Here is a 26,344-nt window from a genome sequence, read left to right as displayed (position 1 = left end):
CCAACCTGTGGGTTGTGGGAAATAAACAGGGCATGGGGTGGACGTCACAGTGGTGCTGCAGGTTAAACCGCAAAAGCCTCTGGGTTGCAAGATCAACAGTTTGAATCCACGCGATGGAGTGAGCTCCCATTGATTGTCCTAGCTACTGCCAACCTAGCAGTTCGAAAGCATGTATTATTTATTTATTTATTCCCACCTTTCTCCTTGAAAAGGGCCCAGGGCAGCTTATTTCAGGCAGCTTATAAGCCTCGGTTTTATTATACAATTTTTTGAGTAATACTTGACAATCAACAATGTTGTGTTAAATGTAGGATTCGTACTGTACCATTTTTCCTAGCTCTAAAGCATCCTGTTATAGTGGGACTCACAGAAGGGAAAAATCTTAAGAAAAGTATCATACTGTGCCTTATGGCCCTGGAAATCAACCTGCTGTTACAGGGGTGTTGTATGTACCCTATAAAACACTCTGGTCAGCAGCCTGGTTACAGCATTTTGAACTGTAGCTGGTTTCCATAGCATCTTCAAAACCAGCCCCATATAGAGCAACTAGCAAGTGGAATGGAACAAAGGCATGTGTCACCATGGTCAATCCATGGAACAGGCACAGGCGGTGCATCAGTTTTAACTGAGCAAGCGCACATCTGGGCACGCTTGAGCTGCAATGGACTGATCTAGCAAGAACGTCAACTGAATTCAAGGCCAACATCTGAAACTCTGAGGTCAGAACTGAACCGGTAGTCCCCCCAATGCACTGGCCCACGGGCATTTATGTCACAATTACTATTTTAATTATTAACACCGAGCCTGCAGCAGCTACAGAGCGGGCAAATTCTTAACTATCACGGCTTTTGTTAAAAAAAATTGTTTGCTGATTGTTTCTGAAGTGCTTTACTATTCTGAAAAGCCCGCCTCGATGCACAAAATAAAGCAACAAAACAAACCCACAACAGACCCATTTTCAAAAGAGAGCTAATTAAAAACAACAACAACAACAACAACAACAACGTTCGAGGGGACAGACAAATGAGCGGTCTCCAAACAGCCCGAAACGGTCCACGGCGCTCTTCGGTAAAAATCCGCTTAGAGCGGAGCCCAGAATTCCAATCGGACGCCGCCGCCGCCGCGCACTCGTGCGCCTCTGACTTTGGAAGGAATTGGGCCCCATCGCCGCCCGTAGCTTCCTTAGCAACGGAAAGGGAACTGCGCGGTGCCCAAGCGCTCGTGCCGGCCACTCAGGGGCCTTCCAAGCCGAAGGAATCGGTAAGTGAGGAGAGAGTGTGTGTGTGTGTGTGGGGGGGAGGTCATGCCCGCGTCGCGGCGAAGGAGGGCCCTGGTCCTGCCCGCCCTTTTAGCCTTGTCTCCCAGCAACCCTTCCTGCGCTGGCGTCGCCTGTGCCTGAAGCATCTCTTGGTCGCAGCCTCGTCGGGCCTCCTGTCTTGTTTCTGGCTCCGCGCAAGGGCCGGTGGTCCCAGCCCGTTGATCCCTCTGGCGCTTGCCGGAGGCCATGTGAGAACAGACCGCTCTCTGACCATATCTGCCCAGGGCCTGCTGCCTCAGAGCTGAATAATCGCAGCCTCGACTGCTTCCAGCGGCGGCACCCATGGCAAAGAAGGGTGTGGCGGCCCTTCAGGAAAGGCAAGGTGTCGTTTCCTGCCTTCAGCACGGGCGGCCCCGGCGGTTGCAGCACAACGAACCTCTTAGGCTGCGCCGCTTTTGCTCGGGAGAAGCCTCTTAAGCATCGCATAAACGCAATCCTTCCTCCTCTGGGCCACCAACTGGTATTCAGCGACAAGAATTTCTGCTTGATGCGACCTGTATTGGTTTCCTTAAATATCCCTGGCACTATATCTAGAATTGCTGATAAATCATGATCATATATTAATAGTAATAGTAGTTGACCAGTAGAAATAGATTATTTATATTCTTCCCTTCCAGCATACGCTATCTTTCATGTGTTCTCTGTCACAACCATTCTCTCTGAATAACCCTTTCAGGATTTGTGTTAACAGAGTAAGCAGAGCAAAGAGAAATGAACTAGCATCAATTTTTCTCTGCTGCAGGTGAACATAAAGTGTCCTAAAGGGGCATGCAGCAAATGAAGAAATACGGAGGCGCAAGTTTGAGGCAGGAAGCAGCAGGTATGTGTCTTTACTTTTTAGTGACAGCTATGCTATTTTCAAGTTTTGTTCCTAATTTAAACATTTCTCATTTCTTTAATGATACTAATCTTTTTTGCTGCTTCTGTCTATGAGCTACTGTTTGATTTTAAAAATTATTATGATTATGGTTTGGTATCTCAGGGGATGTTGCTAAACGGATGTCTTCTGGCCCTTTAATGAAAGAGAAGAATGTGACAGAGAAACAAAAGACATCTGCTTCTTCCACACCAGATGCTGTAGTTAAGCCACAACCCAGGCCCAGTGACAGACTTAATCCTAAAACAATTGATCCAGTAAGTAGAACTATAACTTTACATACTTGGAAAGTGATAGGGCTGATCTTAATCCTGTTTCTTCTACAAGTTATATATGAAGACAGTGCTGAAAGAAAGGGAGGATCAGCTGAGAAGCACAAGCCCTGTTGCACCAGGATTTTGGTTAATGATAGCAAGAATAAGATTTAAAGCTGTGCTGGCTGGAGTTTCTGGGAGTTGCAGTTCAAAAACACCTGAGTAACCCAAGGTTAAGAACCACTGATTTAAAGAATGAACTTTGCTGTTTGCTGGCAGAGCAGTATGGCACCTCATGGTTCTTACAAGATTCCTTTGAAGCTTATTTCACAAGTCAGGAAACACAAGCCAGTGCCTCTGTTTTGTTCTCTGCTGCATTAATGTTCTTTAGCTCTAATTATTGGTTCATTCCCTCTCTAGTGTGTTTCTTAACATTGTTAATTTAAGAAGGCAAATGTGAATTCACCTATTTATCTAAGCCAATATACCATGCATGTTAGCTTTATTGTTGGAAGTTCATTTTATTAACAGTTTGGGAAATTAGCGTTTGCATATTACTGCAGCCTTCAGGGTGGTGATTTTTGATCCTCCTTTCTTCCTGCTCTTATAACTTATAACTTCCTTCCTCTGCTTTGACTTTTGTGGAGAGGCAGCTCCTGTTACCATTCAGAGATAGACTTGGGTTCTATTTTTAGATAGGTGGAGGAGACAGTTGCATGCCTAATTTTCATATGTTTGCCCCCTGTTAGTTAAGGTGGGGTGAAAGAATGACACAGCTCTCTCCGTGGTGGTTTTCAAGATAACATGTGACATATTTGCTTGCTGGGGGTAAATGTGACTTACCTCACATTGTAGTGACGTACATAATAAAATAAAGGCTGTTTAGCCAGTTTCTATAATTCTATAATTGTAGTATTGTTGGAGAGTTGTTTTTGCAAATACGCGTAGTACACACTTTGTTACACAGAAACACTTCTTTGCAAAGATTTTTTCAGTATGTGGTAAGATAAGATATTCTACAAGGTAAGGATCCTTGCTTGGTATGTTTTTTCAAGATTATATACATTGTGCTCTTCAGTTCATTCTACATATAAAATATTTTTGTACTGTAATATATCTGAGCAACTTTTTTTATAAGAAAATTCTATAAGAAAACTTATCACACTACTTTAAGTATGCCATGTTGTAAGATATGACACAATGGTTATAGTTCATACCACAATAAGTATCTTTGAGTGCTCTTGATTTCAGTGGGAAGGATTTAATGTTGAAGAAGATGATTTCTGAGAGATTAATTTTGCCTGGGATGTGCCCATCTTGTGTTAATATTATTCCAGTTTTAAATAACCTACCACAATTTGTGCCTGATTTAATTTGTACCTGAATATAGCATTTTTTTTACTCATGTGACTGTCTTTTTATTCTAGTTCAGTGTTCAGTCGAGATCTCCTTCTGCATTTGCTGCCATTTATTCTAAAGGAGGCATTCCTTGCAGGTAACACTTGGGAGTGAATAGTACACATGTGAGCAGTGTGAATCTATTTAAGCAGGCTTGACCTGGAGATCTATGGAGCCTTGTAGAACTAAATCACCTCTAAACATCATATGACTTTGGTCAGCAAGAATGTAAGTGTCAACCAAAAGCCAAAGATAGAGGGTACCAGTGGGGCTTCGGTGTGGATTATCACACTGCAGTTGTGATGATAGCCATGACTGTTGACTGTAGCACTGACATTGAGAAGGCAATGAAAAAACATCACATTGTGCTTTCCAAATAAACTGATAATCACTGGACAGAAATGCAAAAAGGCCCTCAGTAATCAGTAGGCTTTAGATGGCCAGAGCACAGATAATGTCTGTTTTCAAACTTAAATCGGAATCTTGGAATATATACAGTATATATGAGGCAGGAAAAATCCACAGTACAGTAAAAGAAATCAAAAGGGGAACATCCAGATCATTGGAATACATGATTTTGTTAACCAGGATCTGGTTATGGTCAGGTGAATATATTATGTCTTATTTGGGTAGTAATGACTCGCATCATCAAGGAGTTGCATCTTAGTAATGAAATATACAAACTTTGCCTGAAATCCTGATGCCAGCTTTACATCGTGTAAGACTGATGATGTCACCAGGTGCAGTGGCTTTTCGTAAATTAAAATGTTCCAATCCCCCTTTCTCAGATTTCTCTAGGCTCTGACGGGATCCCTTTAGTCTTAGAGAAGCCCTTGGGGGATGGTGGGGAAGAGTCTTTCAATTCCAAATGTTTCCACTGATGGGATTATTTTACAGACAGGAAGGATTTTCTCTTGTTCTGATTTAATTCTTTACGCCGTTAAAAAAGTGTAACAAGAAATCAGTAATACTTTTGATGATGGTGTTGGTAGAAACATGTATGATTTCAAATTTCATGAAACATTTATGCAGCAATTCTTGTTCATGCCCTTAGCAGCTAATGGGCAGTGGCAGGTCTTGCAGTGAAGAGAGATGAATAAAACATACAAACCAATCAGACTGGGTTAAAATTATAAATGGGGCTATTCACATACAAATACTCCCTCACAGGTGTTGATAATGAGGGTCCAGCCCCATGGCGCTGCCCTGAGAGTAGCCGAGGGGCATGAGGACGAGTGTGGCGTATTTAAAGAGGAGCATCCCTGTTGTCACCCTCTTTTGTGTGTTTGAGCGACAGGAGGGAGCTTGTCGCACTTGCCTGTGGCACTGGGCGCCACATGGCTCAAGCAGGGGGCAGCAAACCAAGGAGCAGGGCACAGGACCAGAACTGACACCGGAGCAGCGGCTTGGGGGGGGGTCAGCACTGACTTCCCCCACGGTGATAAAGCGGCTTCGGTTTCCTTACCTCTTGGGCGGTTCAGCTGACTACTTCCCGCTTGAGGGGAGAGGTGCAGGCGCTGGGTGCTGGAAATCATCACCTTACTGGCCTGGGGGGAACCCTCCTTCCATGAGCCAATAGTGCACGGTGGCGCTGCCTGAGCTGACCCCTCTCCGTGAAGAACCATCTCCCCGTTTGTGCCCGAGACTCCCTGGCCCCAGCTCCTATCGGGTTGATTGGGGGGGAATCCCTCCCCTTTGCATGAATGGCGCCCGTGACTCTCCGGCGTGCAGCGGGAGGCCACGTGGCCGGGAAGGATCCTCCCTTGCCGGGTGACTAATTGGGAAAAGCCCTAGTTAAGTTTACAATACGCCCTGGCTTCGGCTACACACAATTTCCCCCCAGCATGATTTCCCTGGCTGGCTGATTGCAGAAATCCCCTTTCTGGACTAAGCAACGTTCTTGCCTCTGGGATTTCCTTGTTGGATGCTAAGTGGGGAAATCCCAGATGGCCGGGTGTTCGGATTGTCGGGTTTCCCTACTTGCCAGGTGCTCTGCTTTTCTGGTTTTCCCATCGGCTCGGAGGTGGGGAAATCCTTGCTCCCAGCTACTTTGGAGTCGAGCGGGGCGGACCACATGACCACGTGGGATTTCCTTTGTGCCATCGGGGTGAGTGGGGAATCCCTTCTTGTTACGGAAATAGTGCGGCTTGGAGAATTACCTAGGAAGATTCCCCCTCCCCCCCTTCTGCTTGGGCAACCCGGGTGGGGATTAACAATAAGAAAGTTTCAGTAACGGGAAAACAAGAAGGGGCTAATAATAAAGGCAGTAGCTGGATGGCAGGCAGAACAAGGAAGGAGGAGCAAGAGTGTGGGGGAAGCAATATCTAAACAGGCATCTAGTTAAAGTAAGCTTTATTTGCGTTTGTGTGCAAGGATGCTGGGTTTCTGTTCCTTTGCATTCCCCATTGGAATGCATTGAAATCTACTTAATGAGTTCCAACGGCAAAAAATCGTCGTCTTGCAAAAATCATCCATAGGAAAGCATCGTCTTGCGAAGCGCAACAGCGATAGCAAAAACTAATCATCTTGTAGATTAATTGTCCCACGAGGCACCACTATATATAAATACCCCCATCTCTTGTTAAAATGGTCACACCATTATTGATGAGCATTTATGTAGGCTTTGGCACAATTGTAGTAGAAACCATAAAATATTTAAGCAGCATTCTGTATCATTACATACTACGTAATACTGTTCTTCAGTGGTTTTTGGTAAAAGATTATTTTCTGTGTATTTTAAAGATGTAATTATCTTAACATAGAAGGAATAATGTTTACCTTTTTTGAAAACCCTCTTATAACACAATCTACATTTTGCCTACTGAGGACTAAATTTCACTGAATTCAGCAGATCTTACTTTCAAGTAAACATGTCCAGAATTGCAGCCTTGGTTTCTTATTGAGATGGCTTCGAACTATCTTCCAAAGGAGAATAGTGTCTTGCGAGTACAAAAGTCTACAGAATTCAGAGGGTATTAAAGGTCTTGAACTCACATTGCTTTAATAGTGACAAAATGGTTTAAAGGTATCTGACATAAAATTTGATACTTTATCACTAATGCTTTATAGTTTTCTCTTTTATCTCAGGTTAGTTCATGGCTCTGTAAAACACAAATTGCATTGGGACTGTAGTCCTGAAACACTTCCGTTTGATCCTCTTCTTATAACTTTGGCAGAGGTAATTTTTAAATTCCTTTACTTTTTTAGAAGATACTACCTTTTTCATATATGATTTTGTAATGCAGTTTGCATATATATCAGCCTTCCATAATTCAAATCTCCATGCTGTTTTTATTCAAAGTACTGTGGGAAGCTGCAACCAGCTATAAATTTTAACATTGTGACTTACACTGTGTCTCAGTTTTAACAGGCATGTGGGAATATTACATAAATGTTTTGAAGAAATTAGGAAATCAGTGAAACCCATTTTTAACATATGTAATTCAAAAGAAAATAGCCTATAGCAAGCCAGTAATACTCTAGCCCAGTGATGGTGAACCTATGGCATATGTGCCACAGCTGGCACTCAGAACCCTCTCTGTGGGTACACGAGCCATGGGTTGCCATTGAGAAATACTTACCCATCCTCTGATTGTGCATTTTGGCACTCCCCTCTGCTGGTGCAGTGGTCCAGCGGAGGGGTCCAATGGCGGGCATTGGACTGGTATAATCCAATGAGGAATTGGAGGACTGGTAAGTATTTCTCTGTTAATACTGCCCCTAGGGGGAAAAAACCAAGCATTTAAACATTGCAGTGTAGGGGCAGTTGTTTTTTCTAAACTAAAAACTCAGTATTCAGGTTTAATTGCAGTGTTGGCACTTTGAAATATATAAGTCAGTTTTATGTTGCAGTTTGGACACTCGGGCTCAAAAAGGTTCACCATCACTGCTCTAGCCTGTTACAGTACCCTTCCTTCTTCCTTATCATGTAGCTCTGTGTATATGGAATATATGAATATGCATAATTTTTCTCATATTTTTACTGTCAGCTTTACTCAAGAATTTTCTAATTGTACCTGCTTTCTTTATTGGAAATGTCCATTCATAATTCTGTCAGGACTGTATTCAGATCTAAAATGCTATACAGTATACAGTGGTGCCTCACACAACGATGTTAATTGGTTCCAAAAAAATCAACGTTGTTTGAAACATCGTTCTGTGAAACACCATTTCCCATAGGAATGCATTGAAAACCGGTTAATCCGTTCCAATTGGAACAGATTGCCGTCTTTAAGTGAAAAAACCCATAGGAAACATCGTTGAGTGAAACAATGTTTCCTCCATTGGAATATATTGAAGCCGACTCAATACATTTCAATGGCTTTGCGAAGTCCTTTTTCGCTCCTGTAAAAGTGCCTTACAATGTTTGGAACAGGTTTCAAATGCTTGCAATCGTTAGCCCATCTCCTGAACCCTATGCAAACTTAATTTGGTGTTGTTCTGAGTCGTCCTTAATTTTTGATGATTTTTTGAATTTTCTCTCATTGGAATGCATTGAACTTTCCGTCCAATGCATTCCAATGAGAGAAAATTCAGAAAATCACCAAAAATTAAGGACGACTCAGAACAACACCAAATTAAGTTTGCATAGGGTTCAGGAGGTGGGCTAACGATTGCAAGCATTTAAAACCTGTTCCAAACATTGTAAGACCCTTAAAAATGAGCGAAAACGGAAGAGCTTCAAAAGCATTGAAGCCGGCTTCAGTGCTTTTGAAGTCCTTTCCGATGTCCCTTTTCGCTCATTCTTAAGTGTCTTACAGTGTTTGGAACAGGTTTTAAATGCTTGCAATCGTTAGCCCACCTCCTGAACCCTATGCAAACTTAATTTGCTATTGTTCTGAGTCGTCCTTAATTTTTGGTGATTTTTTGTTTTCCCTATTTAAATGCATTGAACTGTCCATTCAATTGATTTAAATGGGGAAAATAAAAAAAATCACCAAAAATTACTGAAGAATCAGAACAAAACCAAATTAAGTTTGCACATGTTTCACAAGGTGCACTATGGAATCCAAGCATTTAAAACAGGTTTCAAACATTTTAAGACACTTTTAAATGAGCAAAAAGGGACATCGTTAAGTGAAATTCCCCCATAGAGAACATTGTTAAACGATGGGGGAAATTCCTCAAAAAAACCCATCACTGTGTGAATTCATCGTTTTATGAAGCAATCGTTGTGCGAGGCACCACTGTATCCTGTTGAATATTTACTTTATTTCCACATCCAGTCTCAGATCTATGTAGCTTAAGAAGAGTATGCTAAACATATTACTTGGAAGAAACAGTATGGTAGACTGGTTTGTTTGTGGTTTGCGTTGCCAGGTCCTCTGTGTTCTTACTCATATTTGTTTCTATATATACAAGTGTGCTTAAAAACAGAGGCTGAATCTCACCAGATGTAAACTTTGAGCCTCAATAGGTGAACATTAATATAAAATTTTTGTAAGCATGTGTTCTTTTTCCCTGTGTTTCCAAAGTGGAGGGAGAAGATGCAATAGGGTGAAAGAGCACCTTTGAACATGCTCATAAAATCAGCTCTGACAAGACAAAAGGATAAAGGGAGTGGGGGACATTGCTGATTTTTCAGTGTTCATGCTTTGAATTCCTCTGCTTCCAGGTTTCGTTCGAAACCATAAGTGTTGTTCTTTCAAGGTCACCTTCACACACTGCAGAGTAGAACCCTTGAGAGCTGGCGAATGAAAGAAGCTACTAGCAGCTACTTATGCACATAATTCCTGACAACAGTACAACTTAGCTCCTGAACAGAGTTCTCTCAAGGAGATGTTAGCGTTGGGCAAACCAGGCAATGATGTTCCCTTGACAGTCACAGAATACTATTGCAGTTTTAGCCTAGTAATTGTTCCTGGCTGTGAACTGTTTTAGTCTAAGCATGGAAATACTTCTGTATGTAGAAAGTAGTCAAGAAAACGATGCTTTGATACTTGAATAGTGTTGGTATATAAGGCTGACTTAAGAATTGCATTTTTCATGGAACCACAAGATGGCATAAGTGTGTTTTGAAAATCTGTGATGAAACCCTGTTATAGCTTTTTGTATTTTGAATTGTGTTTCTGAAGACAAAGGTGCAGGGGATTGCTATGTGTGAATGTGATGTTGTACCACTATTACAGGGGCTAAGAGAGACAAGGCATCCATACACGTTTGTGTCCAAGGAGGGTTTTAAAGAACTGCTCTTGGTGGAAGGTGCTGCTCAGAAAGTCATTCCACTGCTGCCTCGACTTATCCCGGTGTTAAAAGCTGCTTTGGTATGTTTCTTCCATTTAGGAATTATACAGAAAGCTTATTGTACCATTTAGCAACTTTATTATAATTGTTGATGGTCACAATGAACAATGTGTAGAAAATGCTGCATGAAAACCTTTGTTCAAAAGATCAAAGTGTATTCCAGAGTTGCATCAGTTATCTGTATCTCTTTCTATATCCATCTCCTGCAGGCTTTTATTAATTTAGAATGTAAATTATTCAGGAGTTACTAAATTATATCACTATTACCATAATTTATTGGTTAAAATGCAGCAGGAAGTCACAACTAGAATTAGGCTCATTGAATTAGTGGGAGTGAACCAACTCTTCCAGAAATTTGATTAATTCAGTGGGCCTACTCAAGTTGCAACTATTTATTTATTTATTTAAAATATTTTTATCCCGCCTTTCTCCTTAAAAAGGACCCAGGGCAGCTTACATAATTAAAAAGATAATATTTAAAAGCTAAAACAGTAAATATACAAATATTTAAAAAGAATTAAACAAGTCATATATTAAAAACTAAATAAAATCAGTACTAAAACAGCCTGAAGAGAAAAGTCTTTGCCTGTTTGCGGAAGGACAGTGTGACGTCCCACTTTCATGTCACAATGAACTGGACACTCTCTCATTCACACTTTATTTACGCTGCCACCAACCACTCCTTCATAAGACTCTTCAGACAAATGTATGATTTTAAAAAATAAAAACTTGTATTTTATTGATAACAACAGAAGGAATGGTAAATCACTTTATCAACTAAAATAAAAAGGCAATCAGTAATAATAAAGTATCCCCTCATACACACTCTCTCTCAGACCTTAACTAACACAGTGCCCTAACTCAACTCTCACTCTCCATAACTCTTAACTCTCAACTAAAAACTGTCTCACATCATTCACTCCCCCCCCCCTTATATACACAGCTCCACCTCCTGGAGTCCCACCTCCTGCTCTGCTATAGGCAGATGGGTTCCAGCATAACCATGATAGGCAGGTGACGTCATCGCAGCCGTCACAGACAGCAATGACGAGGCCAGCCTAGCTTCCCATGACTGGGAGTTCCAGAGTCTTGGAACAGCAGCAGAGAAGGCTCTGCCTTGTGTCTCCACCAAGCACACCTCTGAGGATGGTGGGACTGAGACAAAGGCCATCCTGATGATCCTAATGTCCAGGCAGGTTCATAGAGAGAGATGTCAAAGCAGTAAGGCATAATATTTCATCTAAAAATCTCATACAGGTAGCTAGTTACTGAGGGAAAGCTTGCCTCAGTATTGAAGAGACAGCTCTTTGCCTTTTTGTGTCCCCATCAAACACATCTGTGAAAGTGGTAGGACTGAGAGAAAGGCCTCTCATGATGAACATAACACCTGAACCATCTCATAGAGGGAGATATGGTCTTTTAGATCAGTGTTCCCCAACGTTTTCCATTCCGCAGACCAGCTGCGCTCGCGCGCATGTGGGAACAAGTGCTCTCTTTTGCACGGGCGGGTGCGCGCCCGCACAAACACCGTGCCACCGCCACCATTTGTGCATGCACACGACTGCATGGGCGCATGTGCAAATAGTATGCTCTTGTGGGGGTATGCATGCATGCGCAAACAGGCAACGCAGGGGTGGGTGCGCATGGGGCAGGCGGGAGGGGAGGTCTCTCTCAGCGGCCCAGTCTGGCCCAGGCCAGGGACTGGGACTGGGCCAGGGACTGGGGATTGGGGATCACTGTTTTAGATAGCTTGGACCCAAGCTGTTTAGGGCTTTATAGGTCAAAATCAGCAACTTGAATTGTGCCTGGAAATGGATTGACAGCCAGTGGAGCTGCTGTAACAGAGGAGTTATATATTCCCCATAACCAGCCCTAGTTAGCAATTTAGCTGCAGCATTTTGTACCCTTTCGCTTTTCCAGACAGTTTCCAAAGGCAGCCCCACATAGAGCGCATTACAGTAATCAAGCCAAGATGTAACTAGGGCATTTGTCACCATGGCCAGATCAGACCTCTCAAGAAACGGGCATATCTGGCACACTAGTTTTAACTGTGCAAAAGCACCCCTAACCACTGCTGAAACCTGGGCATCCAGGCTCAGAAATTAAACCAGGAGGTGCACACCTGTGTTTTTCAGTAACCCCATCCAGTACAGGCTGCAGCCCTATTCCTTGATCTGCTTTTTGACTAACCAGGGGCACCTTTGTCTTGTCTGGATTATGTTTCAGTTTATTCGCCCTTATCCAGTCCATTACTGACACCAAACACTGATTTAGAACCGAAACAACTTCCTTGCATTTAGATGGAAAGGAGAGAGAGAGAGAGACCCAAGACTCTGGACAAATTCTCCCAGTGGTTTCATGTAGATGTTAAATTGCATAGGAGACAAAGCAAAACCCTGAGGGATACCACAGGCGAAAGGCCACCCTCTGAGTTCTCCCCTCCAGCAAGGACTGGAGCTTCCAAGTCCCATATGAGAGAGACGGCACAGAAGGATAGCATAATCGATGCTATCAAAAGCCGCTGAGAGGTCCAGCAGAACCAACAGGGACACACTCTCCTTGTCCAGTTCCTGGCGTACTGGCAACTATTTAAAATACATGGATACTTGTTGACCAATGGAGTTACTTCAATAGCCCCCTTAAAATACTATTATTTTACTGTAATGGTGTCGCTGTAGTCCAGATAAATAGATTTCAAGGTGTTACAGTTTTAGCTGAGGATTACTAGGATTATACATAACCCAGCACACTGGGACTTATGTAAGGTAAGTATGCAAATGTTCGTGCTGTAAATACTAAAATAATGTTTTATTAAAATGAGAGAAAAATTATATCCAGCATGGATTTTAATTTATTACACTTGTGGCCTCCCTTTTGGTCAAATATCCAGGGACTTTCCTTACTCTCCAGTTGGTCTTTCCCGTTCCCTGCGTGGCTATTCTTCTTTCCACTGTACACTCACAGCAACTTTGGTCAGTGAGTCAGACTGAGAATGTGTAACTGGCCCAAATAGTTTCATGGTTGAGTGAGGGTCTGAACTCATTCCTTTTGATCCTCATCCAACTAAATGCTTCACCAACTTGCATGCTTAAGAATTTTAAAAGGAACCATTTGAGGAGGGGGAGAAGAAGAATTATTGATGAGCTCAAGAGACTTACTCTACAGAGCATGTAGTTTGTAGAGTATTCTCCATTTTTATAGCCAGTTGGTTTGTTTGTTTGTTTCATTTTCAATAGGCCCATTCAGATGGAGAAGTATTTGAAAGGGGACTGAGTGCTTTGGTGCAGCTGAGTGCTGTTATTGGCCCTTCACTTAATGATCATCTGAAGCATCTACTTTCAAGTGTGAGTACAACAGTATCGGGCAACTGTTACTCATGCTTTAAGGTCAAACTTTGTGTGACTGCAGCTATCATTCCTGATTTCATACTTTCATGAATTTCATACAAATCCTTATATGACATGAATGCAGGCTTTCTGAAGAACCATATGCCCCATTTTAAGCCTGCCTTGGCTTTGAAGTCTCTGAGATACACATTCCTTTCTGCCCTGGCATCTTTCCTAGGACTCAAAAATTCTGTAAATCACCTAGAGATCAAGGAGTAAATCCTTATCTGTGATAAGGCATGATAGTGTTCTGACATTTTTGAACTAGGTGGAGCCAGTGCAGCTTGTATTATACCTCTTCAAATATGGTAATTAATATTTTTGTGTCCTTGCAGATGCTTGACACTTTTGCCATCTCAGGCAGATCACCAAACAGGCTTTTCAAGCTATTGTAGTGGGACTCTACAGCTTGGCTCACAATTTGTGGAGTAACTAGAGAGGAGTTACCATCACTCCAGCCCCCCAGAATATGAATCAATGTTATTAAGGCCTTATGTACGGACTAGTTAACATTTCTGCATATATCTAATACGAAGGAAGTTAATGGCTTCAGAGATGATGGGCATAAAACTAACTTCTGTATTTTACTTTCCTGAAAGCTTTCAAAGAGACAGATGAGCAAGAAATACAAAGAGCAAATCACAGAAGTTTTACAAAAGCTGGAACTATATGGTGGGAAGGTAAGTGGCACTGGTGGGACTACGTCTGATATAAAACTGAGCGTTTGTGCACATTGCCTAATAATAATTGCTTAAGCCTATCTCGTGCACTCAAGATATGTTGCACTCTGCCGTGACATACACAGGCATTCTGCTTTGTGTTATGTAACTACGATATGGCCAGTCAGCATTGCACTTAATTGCCTTTAATTTTCCTGACCTGATAAATTGTTTATTTTATGCACTGAAAAGCAGCCTGAGTATGGTGTGGGAGATTAGCAGAATATTTAATTGCACTCAGATCTCCTATGAAATGGTCATTTTATGGGGGTGTGTGAACATCTTTCCTTTTCTTCTCATCCCCTTCATTGTTTCCCTAGTGCATACAAACATGATAGAAGTTTGGGATTACATCCATAGCCATGGGATTAATTTTATAATTGGCACATAGAAGAAAATCAATAAAATGAGCAAATCCCTTTAGGGAACTGCTGGAAAATTCTGACAATTTTGAGGTTAACTTGGCACAAGTGCCAGCACAAGATCACAGATGGAGGTTCTGCACCATTGTGCAATTCAGATTCAGGCCAGCATCATGGTGCTCATTTGTTCCGGGGCCTAGCTTTACCCAAAACACAGGAAAAGTTGAATTTGAACCGTTGGAACAATTTATGGAGCAAGATAAAAAAATACCTTTGTGAAGATTCAAAGGGGTTTTTACCCTTAAAGAAAAGAAAACCAGTTCTGGTGCTTCTCAGCCTTATCATGCATTTTGCTCTTCTCCAAGCTCTCTGGTCCCTTAAAGTTTTTCTTCTTCTCCCTATCAGATGATGATGATGGAGATCAAGGCTACAAAGACAGGAAAGTGTTAGAACAGTTAATTTTGTTGTTTAGTTTAGTCGTGTCCGACTGTTCGTGACCCCATGGACCAGAGCACGCCAGGTCCTCCTGTTTTCCACTGCCTCCCTGAGTTGGGTTAAATTCATGTTGGTAGCTTCGGTGACACTGTCCAACCATCTCATCCTCTGTCGTCCCCTTCTCTTTTTTGCCTTCACACTTTCTCAACATCAGGGTCTTTTTCAGGGAGTCTTCTCATGACATGGCCAAAGTATTGGAGCCTCAGCTTCAGGATCTGTCCTTCCAGTGAGGACTCAGGGTTGATTTCCTTTAGAATGGATAGGTTTGTTCTCCTTGTAGTCCAGGGGACTATCAAGAGCCTCCTCCAGCACCACAATTCAAAAGCATCAATTCTTCGGTGGTCAGCTTTCTTTATGGTCCAGCTCTCACTTCCATACATCACTACAGGAACAGTTAATTATTTAGTCCTTAATACCTGTAGTTTGACAGCATTTTTTAGCTTGATTGAGCACAGAAAACCCTTAGCACAATGTGTGAAATGAAAATATGTTTTTGTGATTGGAATTAGATCACATCTGGAGAATGCTGAGTAATTTTGATAACAGGGTCTGTGATATCTTGCCACATGAAGCAGAGAGGAGAGAGTAGATCTAAGAACTTGGCTTCTGGGCACTGGATATTTTCTAAAGGCTCAGTCTTCACCAGGGAGGGGACCTAAAAAGGGCCCTTCTGTGTCACATTGATAGGCACCTTAGCATACCTTTATTTTTTTCCAGTAAAGAAATACAGTGGTGCCTCGCTTAACAATTACCTCATTTAACGAGGAAATCGCTTGACGATTAGGTTTTTGTGATCGCAAAACGATGGTTTAAATGGGGAAAATCCGCTTCACGATGATCGGTTCCCTGCCTCCGGAAACGATTTTCGCATTACGACAATCTAAAACAGCTGATCACTGGGTTTCAAAATGGCTGTCGGGTGTACACAATGGACCCCTGCTGTTTTCTAGGACGGATTCCTCGCTTTACAGGGAGCGAAAATGGCTGCCCCTATGGAGGGTCTTCGCTGGACGGTGAGTTTTCAGCCCATTGGAATGCATTGAAGGGTTTTCAATGCATTTCAATGGCCTTTTTTATTTTGCTTAACAAAGATTTCATTCTACAGCGATTTCGCTGGAACGGATTATCCTCGTTAAGCAAGGCACCACTGTACTTGTGATGCATTTCAAGATGTAGTTTGGTCTGAACTGGTTCAGGAAACATGATACTCTAAAATGTTCAAGAATTATAAAATAATTTTTGTGACAGACTCTTGCAGTTGGCTGACATGGACATGGGAAAAGCTCAGCATAAACTTAGACATAAACTTAGACACTCTGGCACTTGTTCATCTGGGCCCTCAAGATTTGAATTCGTTCAGGATACTGAGATACTCCTTGACTGTTTCTTTATCAATCTCCAACTTCAATCCTGACTGCTCCACTTCCACGTCACATTTGTCTGGACAAATTTTTGGGAAAAGACAGATAAAATATCTAATAATAATAAATAAATCTAATAATATCTAATAATAAATAGGAATTTTCTTTTTCATCTGTTATCATTTTTTCATCTCCATTGAGTAGGTAAGACACTGTTTCTTTTCTTTGTCTTCTGCTGCACACATACCTGAAGAATGTTTTTTGTTGCTTTTAGTGTCTCTATCTAACCTCAGCTCAGTCTCAGCTTTTGCCCTCCTCGTACCATCCATGCAATTCCTTGCTACTTCCTTTGTGGCCTGGCCTTCTTTTTATTTCCTAGACATGTTTTTTTGTTTTCAGGTGTTCTATGAGCTTTTTGTGAAGCCATACTGGCCTTTTCTGGTCTCTCCTGCCTTTTTTTCTTGTTGGAATTGTTTATAGCTGTGCCTTTAGAATTTACTCTTTTAGCAACTCCCATCCTCCTTGGATTCCTTTTCTTATTAGGATCTCCTGCCATGGAACCTAACTTGTTCTGAGTTTATTAAAATTGACTTTTTAGAAATGCAGGATACAGTATGTGTGTGGCTACACTCTGTTTTGGTTTCCTTTGAAATCTAGTTGAATATGGTCAGTCTCCCTTTCTGCCACTTCCTCCACCAAATCTTGTCTACTGGTTAGAATCAAGTCAAGTATAACTTGTCCTATAGTTTATTTCTCCATTAGCAGAAAATTATCAGCCACATAAGCAAAGAATTTCTTGGATGGACCATACTTGGCAGAATTTGCCTCCCAGCATATACAGTGGTGCCTCGCATAACGATGTTAATTGGTTCCAGAAAAAAAAACGTTATGTGAAAACATTGTTATGGGAAGCACCATTTCCCATAGGAATGCATTGAAAACCGGTTAATCCGTTCCAACTGGAACGGATTATCCGGTTTTTTCCCTCCCCCCCGCGGCTTGAATCTGACCCATGGCGGCTACCTCAGCCATGGCTGGACTCCCTAGAGTCCGGCCATGGCTGGGGTAGCCGCTGCGGTTACCCTTTAAGCAGCGGAGACAGGCTGGGGGGTGGATCGGGGAGCTTGAAGCTCCCCGGTCCACCCCCCAGCCTGTTCTCCGATGCCGGTAGCCTCCCCCGCCGCCTACCCAGCCCGTTCTCGGACACCTAGGTGTCCGAGAACGGGCTGGGTAGGCGGCGCAAGGAGGCTTTAAGCGGCGGGGACAGGCTGGGGGGTGGATCGGGAAGCTTGAAGCCTCCCAGCGCTGCTTACTCAGGTCGTTCCCGGACTTCCAGAAGTCCGGGAACGACCTGGGTAGGCGGCGCGGAGAGGCTTCAAGCTCCCCGGTCCACCCCCCAGCCTGTTCTCCGATGCCGGTAGCCTCCCCCGCCGCCTACCCAGCCTGTTCTCGGACACCTAGGTGTCCGAGAACGGGCTGGGTAGGCGGCGCAAGGAGGCTTTAAGCGTCGGGGACAGGCTGGGGGGTGGATCGGGAAGCTTGAAGCCTCCCAGCGCTGCTTACCCAGGTCGTTCCCGGACTTCCAGAAGTCCGGGAACGACCTGGGTAGGCGACGCGGAGAGGCTTCAAGCTCCCCGGTCCACCCCCCAGCCTTTCCCCGATGCCGGTAGCCTCCCCGCGCCGCCTACCCAGGCTGTTCTCGGACACCTAGGTGTCCGAGAACGGGCTGGGTAGGCGGCGCAAGGAGGCTTTAAGCGGCGGGGACAGGCTGGGGGGTGGACCGGGGAGCTTGAAGCCTCCCAGCGCTGCTTACCCAGGTCGTTCCCGGACTTCCAGAAGATCGTTGTGCGATCGCAAAAGCGATGGCAACAAAGCCATCGCTATGCGATTTTTTCGTTAAACGGGGCACTCGTTAAGCGAGGCACCACTGTATCCAGATAACTGAAATCTCCCATCAATACTACACTGTGTCCTTTTAAAATCCTTCCAATCTGTTTTTCAGAAGTTTCACTTGCATCTTCTACTTGATTGGGTGGTCAACAGTAGACTCCATCTACCATGTTCCTTTTGTTTTTTGTCCCAATTGCATTGATTCAGATGCTCTCAGTGGGACAGCCAGTCTCTTCCTCCTGTGTATTTTTGACATATACTTCAACTCCACCTTCCTTTCTATTGTTTCTGTTCTTTTTGAACAATTTATAACCTTCAATTGCTGTATTCCAGTCCTGAGAGTTGTCCCACCAAGTTTCAGTTATTTCTATCAAGTCATATTTTTTTCATCCTAAACTATGATATTTGGTTCTTCTTGTTTGTTTCCTGTATTCCTGGCATTTGTATATAGATACTGGAGATTGTGTGATTTGGAACCTGCTTTTCTTTGTACATTTTAATTTATTATTATTAATGTTGTTTACCCCCATTGGAACTGTTTGAAGCATAGGTTTCATCTATCTATACTTCTGTGCTTGTACTTCCCTCCCCCTTCAATTTAAAGCCCTCCTGATGACATTTTTCATGCTGTGACCTACACATTCTTCCAAGTCTTTGTAATGTGCAAGCCATCTCTTGCTAGTAGTCCATCTTCCAGGAATCTTGGCTCGTGGTCCCAAAAAATGAATCTTTCTCGTAAACACCACCTTTGTAGTGAGTTGTTCACCTGGAGTATTTTTCTTTCTCTTTCTGTTCCTCTTCTTCAGTTCTGGTAGGATGGATGAGAAAACTGTCTAAGCCCCAAAGTCCTTATGTTTCCTTTGCAAAGCTTGGAAGTCTGATGTGAACGCTTCTGCTCTTGTCTGTGTTGTTTCCATATGTTTTTCTTGCTTTTCCTTTCTTTTTCACTTGCTTTTCCTTTTTTTTTAAAAAAAAAAAATTGTACCATATACTCCAGCTGTTAAGAAGGAAACAAAGCTCCATTTCATAGACTTGCACACATAGTTTCTTCAGCTTGCAATATGTGTGCAACACATAACAGGCTCAGGAATCCTGTCCATAGTTTCATGTCTATGGAAGCCCGCTGCACATTATAATTAGCAATTTATATTGTAGTTTTGAAATGACAGAATCTGTATCAATGAATCAAGGTTTAACTTACTAGGATACGGAGTGCATCATATTAATTACATTTACAGTGGTGCCTTGCTTAACGATGTTAATTGGTTCCCAAAAAAACATTGCTATGGGAAAACATCGCTAAGCGAAACACCATTTCCCATTGGAATGCATTGAAAACCGGATAATCCGTTCCAATGGGAATGGATTACCGTCCTTAAGCGAAAATCGCCATAGGAAAGATCGCTAAGCGAAACAGTGTTTCCCCCATTGGAATGCATTGAAGCCTATTCAATGCATTTCAATGGTTTTGACAGGTCTGTTTTCGCTATTTTTAAAGTGTCTTAAAATGTTCAAAAACTGTTTTAAATGCTTGGGATCGTTAGTGCACCTTGTAAAACCTTTGCAAACTTAATTTGGCTTTGTTCTGACTCTTCGTTAGTTTTTGGTGAATTTTCCCCCCCATTGGAATGCATTGAACTGTAGGTTTGACGCAAAATCGCTCCAAAAACCTCATCGCTAAGCGAATACATCATTTAACGAGGCAATCGCTAAGCGAGGCACCACTGTATTTGAAACCACTTAACTTTAGATGTAGTCTTACTACTATGGTAGACATGGTGGTTGCCTTACATATGCCATACATTGATGATTGCCCATAAATTCTGTTGACCAGAGCCTGTTTGGTGATGTACAAGTGCCTAAGTTAAATTGTGTAACTTATCACAGCAAATTGGCATTATCTCATGAGTCATGTTATAATGCATATGCCTGATTACGGAATAGGTGCATGCCTATTAATGCTTTTGGCACCTCATTAAGTGTAGACAATTTACCACAGTGGGTTATGTAGTTTAGTTCATACATGTGCACATTACTGGAAGAATTCTGGCCAATATTCCTTGCAAATTGATGACTCCCTGTAAATGCTAATAATAAATATTAGCAATAGTATCCTTCCTTTAGTGGAATAGGCAGATTGCACTCATTGGTTATTCCCCCATTCATTTCTTTGCTCATTCCCAGAAGTATATTGGAGGGCTGTGGAAGGGAGAAGATTAAATAAATAAAATACCTGTTGTACAAGAAGTATGTTCCAGTAATGTGGACATTAGTGCACAGCCTAAAGTGTCATTGACAAAGCAGGAGTGGGGAAAGGAGTGTCTGTCTGTCTATAAAGCAGAAATTGTTTAACATTAGGGAGATATAGAGTGCATCATACAAGTAAAGACATATGGTTCTCAACTGAGAAAACTGACAGGTTGAAATCTAAGCTGTCAGTTTCTCTTTGTGTTCTATTTTTACCTGGTTATTGAATCTTTTTACTCCATTGTTTTTTTTTAAAAAAAATACAACTTCTTTTAGTTTAGAGACCCCCCTCTTATTATTTTATAGATAGCAGACTTTGGATATTATGTCCACATGTATCTTATGTCAGTGCTATGACACATGGTTTATGTAGTATCATCTTGTAACAAAGCTGTGTTTACTAAAAACATGTTCATTTTTTTAAAAAAACCCAATATGAAGTCTGCTCTTATTGAGGCAGACTTAAAGTAGCAGAGTTAAAAGGAACATTACAGTCCCTGTCCACAAGTTAAATGGTAGTCCCAAGCTTCGTACATGAGTTTGGGGTGGTATCATTTGGTCAGCAGCACACACACAGATAGGGTAGGTATGTTGAGTCCCACGGTGGTGTTACTAATCTTTTCTCCCCTACTTTCATTCCTTCCTCCCTCCCTCCTTGCTTTTTTTTGGCAAATGGGCATGGTCCAGATTGTATGTTTATCATTATATATATGTTTGTTTTATATCAGAACTTTTGCTGCATCAGCATACTTACTACATTTAACTCTTACTTTATCAACAGGAAAGCTTGGCTATTATAAAATCTAAAATTCCAACATATTGTTCAATTTCCTGCTAAAGAAAGATGTGATGAAGAACCCCATTGGAACTGTTTGGTGTTACTTCTTTTTCCATAGGATATTTTTCTATATTTCTCAGGGAGATAAGAGCTGGTCACGCTTTAAAAAGAAGAGTATTAAAGGTAAAAGTATTCAAGACAACGTAATTATGGGAAACACTACAACTGGGATGACCTTTGTTACATTCCTTCTACCAGGAACTCTAAAAGAAATTGTGTTACATTTTCTACTGTCTTATCCATGTTTGGATGTTCTTTAATTGAGGAGTGGAATATATTTAACATATCTGATGTTAGAAGCTGAGAGAACAATCCAGACAGTTTTAAACATTATTATTTCTGCTTCATGGGGAGAGTTGAGCATGTCACAAAAGCTCTTTCATTAAAGTTATGAAAAGCTGAAAAAACTTAGTTTTTCTGGATTGTGCCGTGATTAACTTTTTTAAAAAAGCAGGAACTAACTGCTTAGTCACTGGAGATTTATTTTTATTTTTATATGCTCTTAGGATAAGAAAGGATAAGAAAAGGTATGAAGTGTGTTTTCTTGTAAGAGGGTACAAAATGTCAACACTATGATTATTCTAGTACAAAATAGATATTTAAAGTATTAAAAGATAATTAAAATGTTCAACATATTCTATTAGTATTAAATATTTATTTTCTAAAAATTGTGAATATTGGTTTATTTAAAAAAGCAACAGCAGATAGTCTCTTTTTTCATTTTATTATAAAATGTGCACATTTATTTTCACAAACATAAAACAGCAAATTTTAGGTGTACATGTATTGTACTACTCATAGTCCTACACTGGTGATAGCAGAGCAGCCTTGAACATGCTTCTCCGTTCCATTTCTACACCAGAATAGATGCTTGCTTTAGTTTAGCAAAAATAGTTTTCGGCATTCATTGTACATCTGTGAGCTCTTCAAATCCTTTGTGCAGAAATGTCACAATAAAGAGTGGAATATGTCTTGTACCAGTACTTGTAGGCTTCTGGACAGCTGGATGGTAATGTAATGCTTTGATTGTGTTGAGGAAACATAGCTCTTTGTTGAATACAGTCAGTCTTCTCTGTAAGTGAAGGTCAGGGAGAAGCTGAGTGAGTGGACTGGTTTATGCCTCTCACTGCTCTGCCATAGCACAGGTGTATTTTCCTTTGTCATTTCCATGACTTATGTTTGCTGCATATGCAATGTCACTGGCATACAGACAAGCTACATGTTACAATTTGCTCCTTTAATATTTTCCTTCATCCCTTCCTCTGTCCACCCACTGTCTTTAATAAACTCTGTCTTTTCTGCCCTTTGTGCACAATGTTAATGAATAAACCATTTTTGACAAGCAGCTTCTGTTCCTCAAGTCTAGTATCACAATTGCTTCTAAATGACTAAATATTCTAATGAATATTGGCTAGAATCTTTTGGTTTAGTTATGTTGGAACTAGAGATAGGGATATTCTCATTCGTAAATGAATAAGAATATCCCCGTCCCAGCTGTACCTAATGTGGGTCTGGCTCTCGGAACTGACCTGTCCACTCCACCAGCGTCTTGCTCTTCCCACCAATTATGGAAGTAGCTCTGCTTTCTGCCTGCTTGGCTGGCCACTCAATAGCTATGCAGGGAGATTTGTCCTCCCATCCCCTGCCTGGAATGGCCATCTGAGCAGAGAGGCAGAGGAGCTACATTCGCAATTGGTGGGAAAAGTGGGATGCTGGCAGTGCAGTGGCAAGGGCCAGACCTACATTTGATGCAGCTGGAATGGAGATAATCATATTCGTTTACAAATACGAATATCCCCATCTCTAGTTTGAACAAGTGCACGGGTATAAATTGCAGTGGTGAATTGCTGCTAGTCAGTGAGTTGCCACTTTGTATCCCTTGTGCATCTGTTGTATGAATTGGTGCAAGCTGAGAGATACAAGTGGCAAACTGTTAACTAGTGGCAATTCAGTCTTACGATTTACACTCATTCCAATGTAACTAACCAATATGATTCTGGCCTGTTTTTCCCCCACTACCCTATGTAACTAAAGAATCCTTTGATACTGCTAATGTTAAATTGTTTGCCACTGGGCATGACAGTATATTGTTGTATACTCTGAACAGTGAAATACTGGAAGCTTACAGGAACCTTCTCTATTCTCCCTCCCTGGTACAATTTAGCTACCCAAATGTATACTTAGAGAGCAATATTTAAATACACTCTCATTTTTCTTTTCTTCAAATGAAGAGCTAGTAATAGTCAACTGTTTACTATTCCCTTTTGGTGGACATTGCACATTCTTTGTTAAATTCTGTCTTTATTGTAACTAAACTGGAAGTCTTGAGGAGAGACCATTTTTTGCCACCGGCAACTAATAAAAGTTAATTCATTCAAACTTTGTACTATAAAAATAATATATCCTATAAAATAAGGAGATCAAGAATTAAAAATGCAGGTCACTGCACAAGAATATAGAGGGTAGTATCCTTCTCTACATCAACAGGATTTCTGTAGGATATAATGGAGCCTGATTCCTTCACCATGACATGTGTGTATGTGTATTTAATGATTACTTGACAAATGCATCTGTCCCTTCAATCAAGATGCACTGAGCAGACAGACTATATGCCTGGAAGTATCCCCTGTTCAGGTAATCTGGTTATGTCATCGTAAAAGGTGGTAAGAAGGAATAGTCATCTATGTTGTGTGATGATCCCAGCTTGTGCATGGGTTGACTGTGTCACAAATGCAATTTGCTATAATAGTTTTTAACTGAGAATTATGTAAAATTGTGTAAATACAAATGACAGCATGAAACTAAACAGTTTTATGGTCTAGAAGTTCAGCTAATGAAAATGAGAAACATGTTGCCCTTTTCCATCTCTCTGGACCTCTATCAAGAATGAGATGGCAATAATGCAGATATCCTTTGGATTGTTCTCTGAATCAGGTGAGGTTTTAAGAACAGCTACAAAGCATTGTTAAACAAGACTGTTTCAACTATTTGAAAAATACAGTCTCAGAAAGGCTTTAATTAAACAAAGCTTATTTGCGTTATACACATCTCAGTGTAAAGCTGAGCAATCCTGATTTATGGTAAACGTGGCAACAGGGTTATGGATTTTTTGTTGCAGAATTGTTCATACTGTCCATGAACTGAAGACAGAAGGACATGAGATTAAATCACATTTTCAAAGAGGTGCATGGAACGCATTATGTTTTCATCCTGTGGGAAAAACACATCATCTCATTATCCAAGAACAAATTAAAAATATGAAAGTAAAAAAGCAGTTATTTTATATAGGCAATCTGTCAGGCTAAAAACCATAACATCAAAAAAATTGAACAGAATAGGTAATCCAGAACCATGCAGCTGAAATGTATTACTGCAAGTTGGTTGCCTATAGTTTCTATTCAGTTCTTTAAAAAACAAAACAAACCCCTGTTTTATGAATGTGTGAGATTGTGCTTCTTTGTGCATGATTCCAAATGCCAATATTACTGCTGCACAATATCATGGCCATGTTCCCTGCAAGAAAAAGGACACCAAACTTTACATAGCAAAGGGCAGCCTGAATGTTGACAACATCAATGTCAGCCATCAAGATGGGGTACAGGATACCTTCTTGTGCTCATTACCAGTCACAAAGAGATGCCAAGGAGAGGAGAATCCCAGAAGCCCTCTCCTTTTTTTCATCAGTTAACAATTTCTCACCCAAACTTAAAGCAAATTCTTTATATATCTATTGCTTGGAAAATATGAATTATCATCAAGTGCTATGATACAACCTCTGCTTTCAGGGTGGGGGGGAGCAATTAACAGGGCTTATATATTCAGATGATCAGTCACACTCATGAGTGAACTGACCCTTGAATTGATTGCAGATGGGTCTGGAGAGAGGCTTTGACAACACATTTCAGATTCAAAGGATAAATAGCAAAATACCCTGCTTACTGGAGGACTGTGACTACATTCCTTTTTAAAGAAATAAACCAATTTTCTACGCCTTATATAGTAACTGTGATGTTCAATTGACCTGTCTACTTAGACACAATGTATTCTTGCTTGAAGCTACTCTTGACAAACCTGCACCTTGCAGGCTCCATGTTATAAGAAATAACTTTTTCTCTCATCTGAAATGTCTTTTTTGAGGACCAATATGCTGCTACTGGCCGGATTCTTTCCAAATAAGGAAAAGTGAGTGAGACCAACAATTCTGATTTAGGCTAAGCAAGATTGGTCTTTTCAAGTTATGGGAGCCATGTTATATCTGTGGTAGTTTGAGGTTGCCTATTTCTGAATGAGGGTAGTGGTAAAACAGTTTTATTTTTTAAAAATCATAATCATAACTTGAAAACCCTTTGTCCAAACGTCCCTAAATTTGGCACAGAGGAAGAGCAGACACTCTGCCAAACTTGGTACTGAAGCCCAGTTTAAAAGCTATACATTTTTGTTTTTGCTTTACAAACACACATCATTTTCAGAACTGGCTTGTAGAATGTTGGTTTGCCCTGCTGCACAAAGATCACTGCTGCATTCCTGTGCAGCAAAATATACAGTGGTGCCTCGCACTGCGACATTAATTCGTTCCGCAAAAATCGCTGCAGAAAGAAAATGTCACAATGCAAAATTTAAAAGCCCATAGAAATGCATTAAAACCTGATTAATGCGTTCCTATGGGCTTAAAACTCACCGTTCAGAGAAGATCCTCCATAGCGCGGCCATTTCTGGTGCCTCTTAAGCGAGGAATCCATCCCAGAAAACAGCAGGTGGTCATTTTGTTTACCCGGTGGCCATTTTGAAACCGCCGATCAACTGTTTTAAAATCGTCGCTTTGCGATGCTCGGTTCCCGAAGCAGGGAACCGACTATTGCAAAGGGAAATTCCCCCATAGGGAACATCGCAAAGCAATCACTTTTGCGATTGCAAAAAATGTGTCGCAAAGCGATTTCATTGCTAAACAGCAATCAC

At 41.4% G+C, this 26,344-nt stretch overlaps 2 protein-coding genes across 18 annotated transcripts in view; one reads left to right on the top strand and one right to left on the bottom strand.

Moving 5' to 3' along the window:
* Positions 1 to 1,102: 1,102 nt before the first annotated feature.
* Positions 1,103 to 22,733, top strand: PACRGL (parkin coregulated like). Of its 8 annotated transcripts, none has more exons than XM_073001092.2 (10): positions 1,105 to 1,260; positions 2,061 to 2,138; positions 2,301 to 2,452; positions 3,877 to 3,944; positions 6,935 to 7,025; positions 9,976 to 10,110; positions 13,327 to 13,434; positions 14,076 to 14,156; positions 16,003 to 16,065; positions 21,332 to 22,733. In XM_073001092.2, exons 2-10 carry the CDS (start codon positions 2,087 to 2,089, stop codon positions 21,386 to 21,388), a joined length of 807 nt encoding a protein of 268 aa, XP_072857193.2. In that variant the 5' UTR covers positions 1,105 to 1,260; positions 2,061 to 2,086; the 3' UTR covers positions 21,389 to 22,733. The 8 variants fall into 8 exon arrangements, with proteins under 8 accessions (XP_072857197.2, XP_072857196.2, XP_072857193.2 ...); XM_073001093.2 differs by lacking the exon at positions 1,105 to 1,260 and adding an exon at positions 1,292 to 1,635; XM_078394054.1 differs by lacking the exon at positions 1,105 to 1,260 and adding an exon at positions 1,719 to 1,778.
* KCNIP4 (potassium voltage-gated channel interacting protein 4) overlaps positions 22,101 to 26,344 on the bottom strand; it is a 522,091-nt gene continuing 517,847 nt past the window's right edge. For all 10 annotated transcript variants that reach the window (XM_073001089.2, XM_078394056.1, XM_020780441.3 and 7 more), the window contains one exon: positions 22,101 to 24,598. In XM_073001089.2, the coding sequence (XP_072857190.1) occupies positions 24,551 to 24,598 (48 nt within the window). In that variant the 3' untranslated portion in view covers positions 22,101 to 24,550. The remainder of the gene's footprint in view (positions 24,599 to 26,344) is intronic.

Source organism: Pogona vitticeps, chromosome 5 (assembly GCF_051106095.1).
Source record: "Pogona vitticeps strain Pit_001003342236 chromosome 5, PviZW2.1, whole genome shotgun sequence".
NCBI classification, from domain to species: domain Eukaryota; kingdom Metazoa; phylum Chordata; class Lepidosauria; order Squamata; family Agamidae; genus Pogona; species Pogona vitticeps.
The sequence above is the reverse complement of the archived record's forward strand: the minus strand, read 5'-3'. Positions and strand labels throughout refer to the sequence as shown.